Here is a 14852-nt window from a genome sequence, read left to right on the forward strand (position 1 = left end):
CGTATCCATCCGCCAACCCAATCGGCGGCGCGCATCGCACCCCACAAACCACCGTCCACACGCGCACGACGTGACCGCCCGGCCTTTGACCCGTTTGGCGCATTCTTTGTTCGCCGCCGCAGTCACGCAGACCGCTCCTCTTCGTCAATAACGACAATGACGATAACGTCCCGCTGCGCAGCGGTGCGCGCGGCAGCAGCGTCATCTGCCTCTCTTGTCCCCACAAGGTCCCCCCACGGATTACGCTTTCCGATCCCTGCCCCGCGTCTGGCACCCCGGTCTTTTTTCCCCAGAGCGCGCCAATCTCACACCCGGATTTTCTGAAATGGGTCGCAAAGTCTAATTCGAGTCCCTGCATCATGTACAGTCGTGATGTAGCCGACGCCGTCCTCGGCTACCGTACCGATGTGGGCATGCGCGCATGGCTGTCGACACAGGCAGCGGCTCACGCATTTTGAAACATGTCGTTGAGGTAGTCGATGAAGGTCTCGCGGATGCGCGCTTTGGACAGGTTGTGCGAGCGGTTGAGCGTGATGAACTGGCGGCGGATGCGCTGCAGCTGGGGCAGCGAGACGGCCGACGCGGGCAGCTCGACTGCGTGCTCTGCATCTGGGATATTCACCTCGCCGCCATCTTCGCCCGGGTGGTCTTTTTGCCAGGTCGTGATGTGCGAGACGATGTCCGACGTCGTCTTGTCCAGCTCGTATAGATAGTTTTGCTCCGTCGCGGGTTTCTGGACAATTGTGTTAGTCGCGCCCACTGAGAGCATGGAGCGAGCGTACCAGGACCGTGGCAGCATTTGGCCGCACGACTTTGGCCTTGCCGTCGTTTCCAACCATGGCGTCCCAGATTTGGTCGAGCGGCGGCGTGTCGTCTTCATAGGCCACGACGAACAGCGGACTATCCCAGCGCGTCATGCCATTGGGCTCTTCATAGCGAAAGACCAGGTTCTCAAAGTCCTCGTCCACATATCCGCCGTCGGCAGCGGGGTCCTCGAGCAGCTCCTTGTTGATTTGGCGGCATTTTTCAATCGGGGTTCCTACGCGCACCTCTTGGACTGTCAGTGACGGTCGTCGGCGCGAGCAAGGCGGAGGAGTTGCGTACAACGCAGCTGGGCGTCTGGACGGCCTTGGCCTCGCAGTAGAGCTGGTAGCGGAAACCCTTGATGTAGTTGAGCCCGTCGGCAATGACGACGTCGTCGCGCGTCAAGACGCGCTTGATGGCGGACGATTCGGTGGCGCGGGCATCCTTTTCGGGGCGTGCAGAGTGGTAGACGTCGCGCGACAGTCCGAGGGATTGGTCGTTGATGTGGTGGACCTTGAGGCGGGATATCTTTGGGTCAGACGAGTCTTCGATTCTTTTACGGAAAAAGTCGACGAGCTGGAGTGAGCGGTGCGTCTTGCCGGACGAGGGATATCCGGAGATGATGATCAACTGGGGGCGTTGGAGTCAGCGTAGAAGGGATTGACGTGTTTGGTGTGTGTAAGTACCGGCATGACTTGAGCTTGGCTCTGGTCGACTGGGCGGGATTGTGGTGTGGGGGGAGAGTGGTGGGTGCCATGCTAAGTAGGCCGCCAGTCAAGGTGCCTCGGCCGTTAAAGCCGAACGACCGTCATCATCAGCACATAGAAAGGCCCTTCATCCTTCCACCTGCCACTCTCCCTTTACCCTTTCTTCTCCCGCTGTCACACTACCTTACCTACGCTACAACCTAACCGCCTGCCACCTTTTTCCCACCACACAAACCACTCCGCCTCAAGACACGCACATCTCCGCATATCGGCCCTGGTCTACTTCCCTTCTCGCCATCAGGCCTACCATCACGCTACATCCTGCGCCTCGACACCCTTCCGACGGCCCAACTGCCTCTCCAGGACTCGCACTTGGATCCTTCAAAATCTGCAACTTCTTCCACCGGCCGCTCTTTTTCGAAACCATCAACTCTCGCTCTCTCCACTGCCATGGACTCGCAAAGAAATCCTCCCTTCGCTACACAACGCCCCGGATTTGCCGCCTCTGCCTCTGGCCCAGAATCCGCCAGCTCCGTGTCAAGAAGTTCCAGCAGTCTATCAACAATGTCGTCTGCCGCCGTCCCCATCGCCGGAGCCTCGTCGCATCCGCAGCAGTTCCAAAATTCGTCCGCTCCCATTCCGCCCTCTTCTCCCGTCCAGCAAACACACTTCATGGGCTCGATACCAGCAGCAACCGCCGCTCCTCTCGCCAGTCAGCTCCAGTTCCCGCCGCAACAAGCACAGGCTCCTCCGCCGGCACGACCCGTCGGGCTCGAGTACAACCCAAATCGCGAGGGCGCAGGGCGGACCGCCCAGGAAACGGCCGCCTTTCTCAACGAGTACAGCCTCGTCGCAGAGGCGGCCAAGAGGGCGCAAATGGCGGTGCTGATGCGCGACATGGAGGCCGTCGAGCTGTCGTAAGGTGCGCAGCATATTTCACACGATCGTGGTGTGATGACGCTCCACCGCAGCGCAGAAGCACCGCAGCACAGCAGACAGACGGCGTTGCTCCCGCCCCCGCAGTGTGTTGGCAGTGCAGCATGACGGCGCCGCCCTTGCACGACCTCACAGCCGACCCCAGAATTTACTGCTTCTCCGCGACACCACACACAGCGTGGATGGTGAGCCAGCTGTCAGGCGCGCGCGACCGAAGGACCCTGGCGGGCTGTCGGGTACCCTGTCGAGCCAGAGCCAGCGGCGGCGGCATCGTGTTTCGCACATGGCTGGCCGACTCATGAAACTCGCCGGGTCGCGGCCAGAGGTACCTTAATCATCCGCTTCCCTGTCGGCGGTCGGCGGTCCGCCGTCCAGTCCCTGGCCCAGAGTTGCTCCAGTCCAGCTCCAGCTCTCCATCTTCTGCTCTCTCCTGCCAGCTACCGAGCCAGATGGATCTTTTTCACGTGCGTGCCGACCGACCTCTTTTTCTTTCCATTCCCCCTTGCGCCCTGCCCTGCTTTCCACAGCTGGCCGGCCGGCTTTTCCTTCCTGGAACGGATGGTCCACGCCTTGAGTTGCCCCTCGTCGGTGGTGGTTGCTCTTTTCCTGAGTGTCTCGCTTTTAGATGTCGCCGAGGGAGGGATCGACACGAACACGGATTTTCAAGCATGCATGCATCTTCGATCGCGCGACAAGACCCACGTTTAGACACTGGCGGAATTGGGATCAGGGTGTTTATTGGTCCAACCGCTACACCCCAGGTACTATGTACGGCCCGCCCTGTCCTCGTCATTACTATTTCCTGTAGACCGCGGTCCGAGCACCTTTTCGTCCCTTGCCATTACACTACACCGTTGTCTTGAACGGTACATCATACACATACGAACCTGCAGCGGCGATGACGGACAGACTGGCTGACTGCGCCGTGCCGTGCCGCGATGTTATATCGTTGTTTCGTTTCTTTCTATCACACCCCATTTTCTCAGTTTTCTCCACATCTTCTTTACCTTTTCCTTCTTCGCTTTACTTTTCGCGAGCATGATTACGGCTGGCTGGATTGATTGCGCCGGTTGCTGTTTAAGTTGGATACCACGTTACATTACATCGCCTCTGCTCTGCTTCCCCGTTTTTCCCCCCGAGTATGATATGTAGCACTTGCGTATGAATGCAATGCAATGCAATGCGAACACTCACATTGCCATCATCGCTCAATCGCTTGCTTGCTTACCTCCATGCTTCCACGCCACCCTCCTAGAATCGGCACACTTTCCGAACTCCCTACGCGTTCCCTCTGCGTCGCGAAAGCATCCACCGTGTCACACATCTTCAAACCGTTCGTCGCCTGAGAAAGGAAGAGCACCACCTGGACCTTTGACATGCATGGCACGGCGGTCCTTCCTTGCTGTTGCTGCTGCCGCTGCTGCTGCTGCCATTGTCCTCTCCCAGCGGGTGCGCTGCTGATAAGTGCTAGGCGCTGGGCCGCCTCTCTTTGTTTGTTTGGTGAATCATGAGAGAAAGAATAAAGACTGCGGCCTCACGCGATCCTAGACATCGCTCGCACATCATCATGATGGTATGTATGTAGCTGCTGAGTGACTAAGTGAGTAAGTGACAGATTCCTGACTTGTCCCTTCCCGTCTTTTGTCTTGGGGGAGGTCCGGGGATAGCGGAGGGCAGGGCGTACGTAGGTGCCCAGCTTGTGACTGCAAGGATACGTGAGTATAAGAAAGAAGGAATGGTGGCGACAGGGGAAAAAGGCAGAGGGAGCCGGGGGCACGTAGATGGTTGGGTGGAATGGGATGGGATGGATGGGGTGATTAGTTTGCTTAGCGGAAAGAGAGGGGATGCGACGGGGGATATAAACTGCCCCTGCCTCCCTCGCCCTCGACGTCTCTTGTCTGCTTCGTCCTCGCCGTCCTCGACTCTCCTTCGCAATGAATGGAGATCAAATGTCACTGTCCGTTCTTTCTCTTTCGGAGAAGCTGAAGGCTGAAGGCGCGAGGCTTCACTGTTTGGCCGTGTGTGTGTGGCCTGCTGTTCTGTTTTGCTTGTTAGGCGTTTAGCATGGGTGGATGGCGCTTTCCCGAGGCGCTGGTAGCGTAGCGGTACGTGATGGTGGATGAGGATGTTGTTTGATGGCGTAGTAGTCTGCCGTGTTCTCTTCTTGTTGGTGGTTGCTTTGATGTGGTTGCTGGACAAGTGATGGAGGACGGAGGATGAGTAGAGGCAGGGCAGACACTGACAGTCTGCGAGAGAGCCTGGATGGTACTGTATGTAAACAGGCGGCGAGGTACCGGGAGCTTGGCAGACTTCGCTCGACCCTCTCTCTCTCTCTGCCATGTGACTCCGGCTGCACGTGGATCAGCGGAAGTCGGTGATGGCTTCGCCGCCGTCCGTCAGTGGGAGGAGGTAGGTATAAAACCCTCTGCATATCTCTACTGTTCCCTCTCTATCCTCGCACTTACTCATGGATTTGGCTTTGTCCGTGTTGTAAGAGCAAAAGACAAGTCCACTAGCTAGAAGGAGACCACTGTCTTCTGTGGCTGTCGCCTGCAGACCTCCTGCCGGCAAAAACCTCTTTAGCTAAAAGAAAACGCAGGGCAAGGAGGCGCTGCACTTCAGGATGCGGTGATGAAGGGCTGCAAACGTCTACGCGTCATGGTGCGCTTCACCTTCTTCTTGCCCTCCCCCTTCCTCGAGTTTTGTCAAAGACGGGATTTCAAAGCCTCCGTTGTCTGCATTTGCGACTGGCAGGCAGTGGGTGAGTGGGCTGGCTGGCTGGCTGGCTGTTGTATGTTGGACGGAGACAGACCCGCTGTCTGGTTCTAAGGACCTGCCAGTAAGCTTTTAGGCTCGGGACACGCGAACGCGCCGCGTGACTCTCGCAGTCGGAGTGTGGTCACTAGGGCGGTTCAGGGGAGCGGGCTCAGGGGTGGGTTGGAGTATAAAATGCTCGCCCACTCGCTCTCCTCCCGCTTCTTTCCTGCCAACATGGAGAAGCAGAGGTGCCAGAATGGCCTGGAAATGCCACTCTCACCTAAAACACACGTCACTCTTGTTTTGGTGTTCGGTTTGGCGTTCTGATTTTATCGCATTCGCCGGCGTCCTCGCTGGGAAAGTAGGTAGGAGGCTGAGACTTGATGCGAGGCCTGGTGGTGATGCAGAGCGGCGTTGTTGTTTGATGGCGTTGAACTTCTCTTGACATCCGCGTCGCGGCAAAGTCTACCCATTCGGCGCGTCGGGCACAAAACCAGAGAGGACGCAGCGGTTGTTGGAGGCTCAGCTGGTCATGCGCGTGACTCGGCCGGTGCCATCTGCAAAAGGAGTGGTGAAGGTGCGGTCAGGGGTATAAATACCACACGTCTCCCCGTTGCCATTTCTGCTCCACGGACATTTGGACTGATGCAATTGATGCCATCGAAGATTTCAGTGCCTACTTTTGGACCTTGGAATCAACCACACAGATTTCCGATACTTTGGTTGTTTGTGTGCGTTTTCTTTTGTCTCTTAGATTCCAGTCTCCGCGGATTCAGTGCGTGGTGGACGATGCGAGATGAGGCGATGATGATTCCCGGCGATATGGTCTAGTGGTGGGATTCTTACCTTCCTGGTATTTTCGGACGCTACTAGTTGGAAATGAGAAAGACGGATGACTCACATTTTGTATCTTGCGACTGGCAGAATGGTTGACACGCTGGAATAACAGTCATAAGACACCACAGTGTGTGCACATGATCCGGTCGGTCCAAGCCGTGGTGGCAGCGAAGGGTATAAAACTCTCTTCCTCCCACCATCTTCTTACTTACTTTCCGTTCCAGAATTGACTGCACAGCGGATCTTGAAAGAGAAGTCAGAGAATACTACTGTTCGCTCTTCCCTAAATACGATGATGAACTACTGCCGTGTGTCCCTTTCTTTTTCCTCACGTTCTGTCCACCGCAACTCCGTGGCAGAAAGGAGGAGGCGGTGATCCAAAACACGATAATGACGAAGTCCGTTGTGACTGCTTAATGTTACGGATCCCCCCTTCTGCAGATTCCCCATTCGAATTTCAGTGAGGCGACTAGTTTATTCCTCGTCTTACTATTCAGTCGCAGTCTTGCGCTTTTAGCGGGCGTATTGTCAGGGGAACTCAGGGGTATAGCAGTCAGGCCGTCGGTTGACTGAATGGTTATTTCGCCAAAGGGACCGCAGGTGACTTGATCGTTCTATCTAATCGGACTAAAGAGATCGCCAACGTACCAGTCACAAGTAGTATAGACTGTAGATAGCTTGGTGCAAGAATCTATCAAGACACCCCTGGCGGCCAAAAGGGGACGTCAACCGAAGAGGAGCATATAGTTCTACTGTTATCCTAGGGAGTGAATTGTCTCACTATGGACTGACGCTGAAAGGCAGCAGTGCGTGATCATGCCGGATTATTGTGTCCGGGGGAATGACGGCAGATGTCCGACCAATTCAAGCACTGGCTGTTGACACCAAGGGGACAAGCCCACTGTAGAACGTGTCATCGGAAACATTCATCCAACCTCGTCTTTGCAGCGACAACCCATGTGACTCAGTCACTTCGGAATCTAGGCGTGATTTTGTGCTCCTCTGCGCTCCACTCGCGAATATAAAGCCCTCTCCCTTTCCCCCGCATCTTCTCACCTCATCTACGGTTGACTCCGCTGCGAAGAGAGACATGACGATGAACGCAACAAAGAACTCTTATGCGAACCAGCAAAGGGAGTCCACCACTGGCTTTTGCAGTGCGGGCCCTGCGCTACCGGCGTTCGTAACCTCAAAATTTGTAGCTTGAAGTTTCATTGCAAGAGATGATACAGAACAGCAACGTGAAGTGATGGCGCAGTTTCTTCTCTGTTGAGCAACGCCATATAATCCAGAGCAAACAAAGTCCCCAGGTGACAACAACCGAGTACGTCCGACTCTGGCAAAGGTGATTGAACACAATCTGACTGACTTCTGTTGTCTGTGAAAAGGCCAGGTCGTCCGACTCAGTCACTTGAACCCTTTCCCCAACGCTGCCGAACTTCATCTTGACTGCCTGGCGCTGCGAGAAGCACATAAAGTGAGCATGCAAGATTCAGGGGTAGCGTCTGTCCTCTACTCACTTGTGCACCTGACCTCCCAGCGCCTTAGGCTGCCCGTGTCCCCCTGATCAGTGCACCTGCGAGCTGTTCCAACGTGGCATCAGCCGTTAGTATAAATACCTCTCTCACCAAGCATCTATCACTCTCTTTCGCCACGATCAGCAGTTCCGGAGGGGAAGAATCCGCTTCAATCCCCGCCACTGGTTCCGTTTTTCCGTGGATGTAGCCTATGAGTACTTGTCTGTTGCTCTGTCAGGGACTTCCTTGAGTTCAGCATCTGTCTTTCGCTCTGAAGTAGGAGACGACTCCTGCTTCTCAGCTTCGCGTAGCGATGAAGCACTGCATCACAGGTTGATGTAACAGCGCCTCTCTTTAAGTGTTCGGTCGATCGGCATCGATGAGACACATGCTCTGCGAACCGGGGGAGTTCCAGGGGTTGTCATCAGCCTGTCCCCGCTCACACCTGACCCCCTTTCTGCCGCAACTGCCTCACATGATCTTGTCGATCCCAGGACGTGACCGATGTGGCTTCAAGGCCAGGTATAAAAGGACCTGTCGCGCCTTTGCCGTTGATCGCTTTTCCACCACAGCCGCCCGAGACTGAGGCAAACAGCTTCGGCGGAAAGTTCGACTCTGCCTCCTCACAATGACTGAAGCGGACTTTTGGTGTCTTCTTCGGCGTTAAGAGACGCAATCGACTCCTTGTCAGGGGCGTGGGAAGCTGCGGGAGCGATTTTACGGAGTTGCTGCGGTGGTTGTAAGCAGCATCGCTTCATGATGAAGCGAAACTCCATTCGTTAAGTCAGGGGGACAAAATGGCCAGGCAGAAATCGAAAGCCGTATCCCGTGAGATGTGCGCTGACAGGCCATGTGCGTGAGAGAATTCAGGGGCTAGTGCTGTGTCCTGCCCGGCAAAGCAACGTGACAACCGTCGCGCTGCCGGTATAAATACACCGGACTTTTCCACCCTTTCCTCCCTAATACAGTTCACTGAGTCCACAGCTCTGCAGACTGCCGAAGATGACTTCCTAAACTGGTCACTCTTTCACTTGCCGTTTGCGTGGGCGCTGCGAAATAAGTCGAACCGCGACTCGCTCGAATAGAAGGCGACGGCCGCAAGACTTGACTTCCAAGCTCTTACAATGATGATAAGTAATGACGTAGCTCACTGACGCCGTTGCTTCCTCTTCTCCTGTTACGGTGTTTTGCTGTCCCTATCCCGAAGACGTCGCAAATGAGTCAGCAGGTTCTTCAGTGACATGACTCTCGCCGTTCACAACCAACGGGCATCTCCAAATGTGTGGCACATGAATCCTTGGCCACCGAACGTCGTCGATGCGGCGTTCGTGCGGGTATAAAAGTTCCCCAGTCCCTCTCTCTTCGCTTCGTTCACCAGAAGAGCACGGATAGAGACCGCGCAAGAACTATGCAAGCAGGACCACCGTCGACTTTGTCCGCGGTCCTTACTTGACCGATATACTCAACCTACTGTCTTGTCTTTGTCCTCGTCTTCCAAGTCAGTTTGCCTTTCCTGAGGAGTGAAGTAAACTCCCACGAGGGCCACGACGGCTGATGGTGAGCGTCAAAGTAGTTTTATGAAGGCTGAAGCGAGAGCTTTTCTTGACGCTTCACACACAGAGGGAGAAAGAAGCAATGCACGCGTAGCCGTGGCCGTACTTCAAGGTGTGCATGACCGCCGGATGCTCAAAGAAGTCATCAGACACTTTCTTCAGAGGCCGCAGGACACATAGCTCAGTCGCCGCGAAAACAGCACATGCGGCCTAAGCTGCAGGTATAAAATCGCTCACGCTCTGTCCACCGTCTTCCTCGATCCTGAGTGGGAGACCACGCTGGGTCTCGATATTCCGAGCCTGTAGATGCACTGGCTTCTCGACAAACAGTGAGAATGGCCACTTGTCGTGGTCGTCTCGCAGCTCTTCCAGCATGATAACCCCTGAGACGCCAAGAGCGGAAGACCGCTCCTGGGAATGTGATGGTGAGCAGCACTTTTGCTTCGTGATGCCACACCCTTTGCAATTGCTTCGTAAAGCGGCTGAAGGCTTGAAGAGCATGGTGAGATACCACATACCAATCTGGTACGAGGCGAGGAGGAACATGCAACTGACGCTTTAGAAAGGGGAACTCAGGTCTCGCAACACCCAGAAGCTGGACATGTTCACGTGGACTGATTGCCCTGTAAGTGTCAGACCCCTCTTTGACTGCAAGTATAAAAGCATCGCTCCTCTTGTGTGCTTCCTCTTCAAGACGCCGACCGGTGGCGATTGTTCCCCAAGCTTGAACAAGCATGCTGCTGTTGTTTATTCACATCGGCATTCTCGCACTTTTGCCCGCGTGTTCGGCTTCTAAAGATCCAATTCTTGCGAAGAGGACAGAGCAAAGTCTGTAACACGCGAGACAGCGGGCAAAGCAAGCAGGAATTTGTTTAGGTATTGAGGTGTGGCAGCATCGAATGATTGAGGTTGTGTCCTCTCCATGAATCGACCATGATGAGTAGAGATGAGAGAAACATGAGTAAGAGCTGAAGAGCCCAGAAATGCAAGTCATCTTCCGCGCGCACAAGGAGCAAACAAAGTCCGCACGTGTACACGGGGAGTCATCTCCAGCAAGTAGACTCTTCCATAGCTTTTGACAAGCTGAGTCTTCGGGATGTCTGTAGAGAAGAGAGAAGAAGTCTTGTGGTTTTTTATACAGCGTGACATAGTGCAGGCACGTGACATGGTCCCGTGATGTCGATATCTCCTTGTGCGCGCACGTGAGGAGTTGGATGAAGCTGTCTCTAAGACACGCACGAGGCGCACGAAGCCTTTTTGTATGCACGCAGGAGAATTTAATGGAGATTTCCCAAGACAGCCGCGAAGCATCCGAAGACTCCCTGTGTCTACGCGTGTGGCCTCGGCATAAATGAAGGCTCCCTGGATCTACATGTGCAAGCCTAAGAATGCTTCCAATGTACACATGTGTAGGTGCATGAAGCCTCCATGTACTCGCTGAGTAAAACATGAAGCTTGCGCGCTGTCAGAGAGTCAGCCAGATGACAGACGAATGTCAGCGGCTGTGGCGGGCGTTTGGGTGACGTTGGCTGCCAACCTGCATGATGACGACTGCTGGCAAAATAAGAAGACGACGGAATATCCGTCGCGCAGTGAAAAGAAACAAGGACATCAAGGAAAGACTTTGAGAGCTGGATTGTAAAGGAGGCAAGGAAACATTGCTGGAGCGGATCTGCATTGCAATTTGCATAGCCAATCATCGGGCGCCCAGCGGCAAGGTTGGATGCAGGCAGGATGATTCCACAGCAGCCCTGTACAAATTGATTACAAGCTGACGGAGAATTTTGTTGGCGACGAATTTGGTGATGGAAAATTGTTGGTGTTGATGTTGGCGGCGGCCGCGGGAAAGGGTTCCAATCGCCACTGGCCTGGCGCGAGGGCGCGCGCCTCGAAATGACCTCACCCAGGGGCCCACGGCGGGCACCTCATCTTGCACGCGCGGCCAATCTTCCTCGGGCCACCTTTACCACCTTCTTCGTCCCCATGGCATCCTGACTGCTGCGCAGTCGACTCTCCTCTGACCATTCTGGGCCATGATATAGGTAGCGCTCGAAAATGCTCTTCCGCCGCCGCTCAAACATCCGCATCGCCCTCTACACCCTCACCGTCTTGCTGCTCGCCGGCTTCTTCCTCAACCTGCGCAGCGGCGTTATCGAGCAGGACTCGCCCTTTTCCGACGATGGCGGCGACCTGACATACCAAGAGGATCTGGGAACTTACACCTCGGCGCCCAAGTCGCGCGTCGGCCAAAAGGCTTTTGTCGTGGCGAGCCAAAAGACGGACGATGTCGACTGGCTGTACACGTACTTCCCCGACTGGGAAAAGTTTCGCTACGTCGTCGACGACCCCAAGGCCGAGCTGACCGTGCCTCACAACAAGGGCAGAGAAAGCATGGTGTACCTGACGTGCGTGGGCTCAACAATTTTCATTTTTGGTTGGCAAGGGACTAATTGCGCGCAGCTACCTCATCGACAATTACGACAATCTGCCCGACTACATCCTCTTCCTGCATCCCAAGCGCTACCAATGGCACAATGACGACCCCGACTACGACGGCCTGCCGATCCTCCGCAACTTCCAGCTGCCCTATCTCGAGAAAGAGGGCTACGTCAACTTGCGCTGCGCCTGGCAGATGGGGTGCCCCGAAGAGATCAAGCCGTACGAAAAGGATAACCGCGAGCTGCAGCAGCAGGGCCACGCCGGCAACAGCTACTACAAGGCGTTCAAGGAAATCTTTGGCGAGGACGCCGTCGTGCCGGACCTCGTCGCCATTAGCTGCTGCGCGCAATTTGCGCTTACACGCGACAAGGTTCGGAGCATTCCGCTGGCAAAGTATCAGCGCCTCCGCGACTGGTTGGACAACACGGAGCTGGACGACAGGATAAGTGGACGGGTGATGGAATACGCGTGGCATAGTATGTGCCTATACCGTGTGTGGAGGAGGACGTTGCTGACATTGCTGCAGTATTCTTTGGCAAGGACGCCGTCTATTGCCCCGTTGCAAAGGACTGCTACTGCAAGGTCTTTGGACTGTGTAGCCTCAATTGCACCGATCCCGGCGGCTGCGAGGGCCAGTACATTCTCCCGCCTTACTCGAACCTGCCAGACGGCTGGCCGCTCGTCGGCTGGGATTTGAAACCTCGGACCAGAGTCGTCGAACTCGACGTGCCCAATTGAGGCGCACTGCTCGCAAGATCAAAGTTTACAACCTTTCCAGAAGGCATCGTGAGGAAACTGGTCACTTGCGCAGGACGACCGCAGACTCGGCTGTCGATGCTGGACGCATCGCGGTCTCAGAAGAGCCCTGCAGCCTGATCTCGCTGCTCCATTTCAATTCCGGTGAGGAGAACGGCCAGCAGGAAAGACATGCGTCCCACCGTGTCCTCCCTTTTGATCTTTGGACATGTTCCAGGCGCAAGAATGCGAGGAAACGCATACGGCGGCTCAAAGCGCCTTGAAAAATCGGCGGTGCAACCGGCTTGAGTGTGCCTGTGCAAGCCATGTTGATGGAAAAGGCCTCGACGCATTCCACAAATCGAGATGCAGCCTCGCAAGAATCGACTCGTCTGTTTGGATGCAACTCGCTGTGCTGCTATTGGAAGTGTGTAGGAGTAGGATACCCACGTCGAAAGTTTAGAGTTTCTTCTTGCAGCACTTGCCTGCTTGTTCTGTTGCCTTGGTGTTATCAGAGATTGTTCGACTTCACGCGTAGCCAACCATTCTGGCAGCCAGCCTTGCTTATCCAATCCAAGGCTGCGGTGCCCCAGGCCAACAAGAGAATCGTTCCCAGAGACTCTGGCCTCCCAAGCCCTTGGAAGCTGGAGCCATGGACAGAGCCAGCCTTGGGATCTGGGACAAGGCTGAGCAGCCGTCCTGTGCATCTGGCTCGATTTATGGACATGCGGCTCAACACCACTTCCCCAAAGCGTCTGTTGATTGGCCCCCGCCCCGTGCACTCGTCGCATCACACGAATCGAATCGAATCCTTGTCAGCCTGGTTCCTTCCGATGTATCATTTTGAGCCGCACGCAACCCGGTGAGCAATGGATGTGATTCGCGTGTTTATTTTCCGGCTTTGCACCACTCACCACTCACGACGGGGTTTCGCAAGTCTCAGATAATCAGATCGAAAATAGTCACACAGCCTGGTCCTGTGGAATCACAGGGGTAGGTGTTTGAGTAGGCAGTTGAGCCGCATCGTTTCTTAGAATGCAAGCCACCACCATCCATCCATTCTTGTCAGCCAAACTGCCTCATTGCCTTTCTTTTACACAGTAAGATCAGACGACGACGGCAGCGTCAACGACGACTAGAGGAGGCAGATGGACACGGGCGCAACGAGGCTGCTGTGGCGTAAGGTAGGTCGTAGCCCCTCCCCGTTCGTTAGTTCGTCCCCGTCGAGTCGATGCGCAAGCCTGTCATGTTGACTGCGCGTTGTCTGCTCTCAAATCCGGGTTCGATATGTAGCTCGATACTGCTGTATGATCGACGAGCAAGATTTCTGCCTGGTTCCCCGTTTCTGGGTTCTTGTTGAGGCGGCTTGATGGAGGCGCCGCCGGCAATGATGATGAGATGAACCAGTAGGTTCCTCTGATGGTTTGCAGGTCGGTATACAACACGCGGAACCGACTCCGTCGAGCAGATCAGATTCAGGGCGGTAGGTATGTAGTGGCACGTACATACGCAAAAGCAAACAAAGCGTACATATGTACACACAGGTATGTAACCAGACACAAACAATCATGGAGGCCATCCATTGGGTCGTCCGGACGAGACACGATACATGGACCGACGACCGCATTCGACACGGAGGGCGGCGGAGACTCAAGGACGACATAATCCGCCTGCATTTGAGGTGTCTCGACTTTTACCTACATAGGTTCCATGCTTCGACCGCGGACGGCACCAACGCGGAAACTGGGCCGAATGATGATGAAGCAAAACATGGAGACGTAGCCTCGTAGCTATGTATGTACGGCTACCCGACGGACCGTACGTCTCGTCTAACTGGAAGAGCGTCAGGACAACACACGCGCGCTTGCTCGCTTGCTGGCTGTCGCTCGCGTATGTAGTAGGTCCCCACTGTCTGTTTGCGAATTGCGAGGCTGCTTGCTTGCTGCAAGGCTGCCTGACAGCCTCAGTACAACTGTCTGTCGCACCGTTGACCTGTGTGGACTGTGGAATCCACCTCATTATTTCGGCAGCACGAGCCTCGCCTCGCCTCCGCGCCGAACCTTGGATGCTGTGCTACGGCTGTTAGGTAGGAGTACAGATGCCTACATACGCCTCGTGTCCACATTCCGCCGCGGGCGGGCGGACGTCCTGGCTTTGGTTCTCGTCCTCTCGTAAGTATGTACCTAGGTTGTGTCAGGCATGCGGCTCTGTCAGATGTAATGCTGATCGAAAGGGGTAGGATGGATGGGTGGATGGATGGGTACCCTGGGCTGTGGTGGCACGGTGGATTGTGGAGACGACAGACGCGCTGCGATGCGGCTCTGCTGGTAGGTGGTGGGCGGTGGCTGCCCGCGGGCTTTTCCTCTTTGGGGTCGTAAGCGGCCATCCTAACCACCACCCAACGAACCAATACAACACACTCGCGCCTTGTGCTGTGCGATGCGGCTCTTTGCTTTTCATCTCTGCCAAGGTGTGTTGGACTGCATATAGATGGGATGGAACGCCGTGGCCACGACCACAAGTGCCAATTCGGCATCAACCCCAACGGACCCCTCCAAGTTGCATAG

The 14852-nt window shown here is 55.3% G+C and overlaps 7 protein-coding genes across 7 annotated transcripts; 3 read left to right on the top strand and 4 right to left on the bottom strand.

The window, feature by feature from the left end:
- Nucleotides 1-445: 445 nt before the first annotated feature.
- On the bottom strand, nucleotides 446-1496 carry BKA78DRAFT_296824 (chromatin associated protein KTI12; the record flags this gene model as incomplete). The annotated part of the gene is made up of 4 exons (XM_066886669.1): nucleotides 446-733; nucleotides 783-1049; nucleotides 1105-1434; nucleotides 1491-1496. The coding sequence occupies 4 exons, from the start codon at nucleotides 1494-1496 to the stop codon at nucleotides 446-448; spliced, it is 891 nt and encodes a 296-aa protein (XP_066742266.1).
- Nucleotides 1497-2264: 768 nt separating this feature from the next.
- Nucleotides 2265-2426, top strand: BKA78DRAFT_242119 (uncharacterized protein; the record flags this gene model as incomplete). The annotated part of the gene is made up of 1 exon (XM_066883927.1): nucleotides 2265-2426. A coding segment is annotated over one exon (162 nt), but the record flags the coding sequence as incomplete, so codon positions are not given.
- Nucleotides 2427-3424: 998 nt separating this feature from the next.
- On the top strand, nucleotides 3425-3975 carry BKA78DRAFT_158062 (uncharacterized protein). Its single transcript, XM_066883060.1, has one exon. The coding sequence runs from the start codon at nucleotides 3609-3611 to the stop codon at nucleotides 3906-3908; it is 300 nt and encodes a 99-aa protein (XP_066742268.1). The 5' UTR covers nucleotides 3425-3608; the 3' UTR covers nucleotides 3909-3975.
- On the bottom strand, nucleotides 3976-4955 carry BKA78DRAFT_158052 (uncharacterized protein). Its single transcript, XM_066883059.1, has one exon. It carries the CDS (start codon nucleotides 4785-4787, stop codon nucleotides 4044-4046), a length of 744 nt encoding a protein of 247 aa, XP_066742269.1. The 5' UTR covers nucleotides 4788-4955; the 3' UTR covers nucleotides 3976-4043.
- Nucleotides 4956-9020: 4065 nt separating this feature from the next.
- Nucleotides 9021-10025, bottom strand: BKA78DRAFT_372165 (uncharacterized protein; the record flags this gene model as incomplete). The annotated part of the gene is made up of 5 exons (XM_066892727.1): nucleotides 9630-10025; nucleotides 9569-9593; nucleotides 9349-9522; nucleotides 9177-9321; nucleotides 9021-9109 (listed from the first exon to the last, which is right to left on the bottom strand). Exons 1-5 carry the CDS (start codon nucleotides 9845-9847, stop codon nucleotides 9021-9023), a joined length of 651 nt encoding a protein of 216 aa, XP_066742270.1. The 5' UTR covers nucleotides 9848-10025.
- Nucleotides 10026-11166: 1141 nt separating this feature from the next.
- On the top strand, nucleotides 11167-12288 carry BKA78DRAFT_253255 (uncharacterized protein; the record flags this gene model as incomplete). The annotated part of the gene is made up of 3 exons (XM_066884805.1): nucleotides 11167-11516; nucleotides 11572-12026; nucleotides 12077-12288. 3 exons carry the CDS (start codon nucleotides 11167-11169, stop codon nucleotides 12286-12288), a joined length of 1017 nt encoding a protein of 338 aa, XP_066742271.1.
- A 38-nt stretch (nucleotides 12289-12326) lies between these two features.
- Nucleotides 12327-13285, bottom strand: BKA78DRAFT_158107 (uncharacterized protein). Its single transcript, XM_066883061.1, has one exon. It carries the CDS (start codon nucleotides 13074-13076, stop codon nucleotides 12405-12407), a length of 672 nt encoding a protein of 223 aa, XP_066742272.1. The 5' UTR covers nucleotides 13077-13285; the 3' UTR covers nucleotides 12327-12404.
- Between the last annotated feature and the right edge of the window lie 1567 nt (nucleotides 13286-14852).

The sequence above is a fragment of the Phyllosticta capitalensis genome (genome assembly GCF_038381095.1).
Source record: "Phyllosticta capitalensis strain CBS 128856 chromosome Unknown BKA78scaffold_7, whole genome shotgun sequence".
Lineage (NCBI taxonomy): Eukaryota > Fungi > Ascomycota > Dothideomycetes > Botryosphaeriales > Phyllostictaceae > Phyllosticta > Phyllosticta capitalensis.

Excerpts from the sequence above, each read along its gene's own strand:
- BKA78DRAFT_158107 (XM_066883061.1), bottom strand. The coding sequence starts at position 13,076 with ATGCGACGAGTGCACGGGGCGGGGGCCAATCAACAGACGCTTTGGGGA.
- BKA78DRAFT_158062 (XM_066883060.1), top strand. The coding sequence starts at position 3,609 with ATGAATGCAATGCAATGCAATGCGAACACTCACATTGCCATCATCGCT.
- BKA78DRAFT_158052 (XM_066883059.1), bottom strand. The coding sequence starts at position 4,787 with ATGGCAGAGAGAGAGAGAGGGTCGAGCGAAGTCTGCCAAGCTCCCGGT.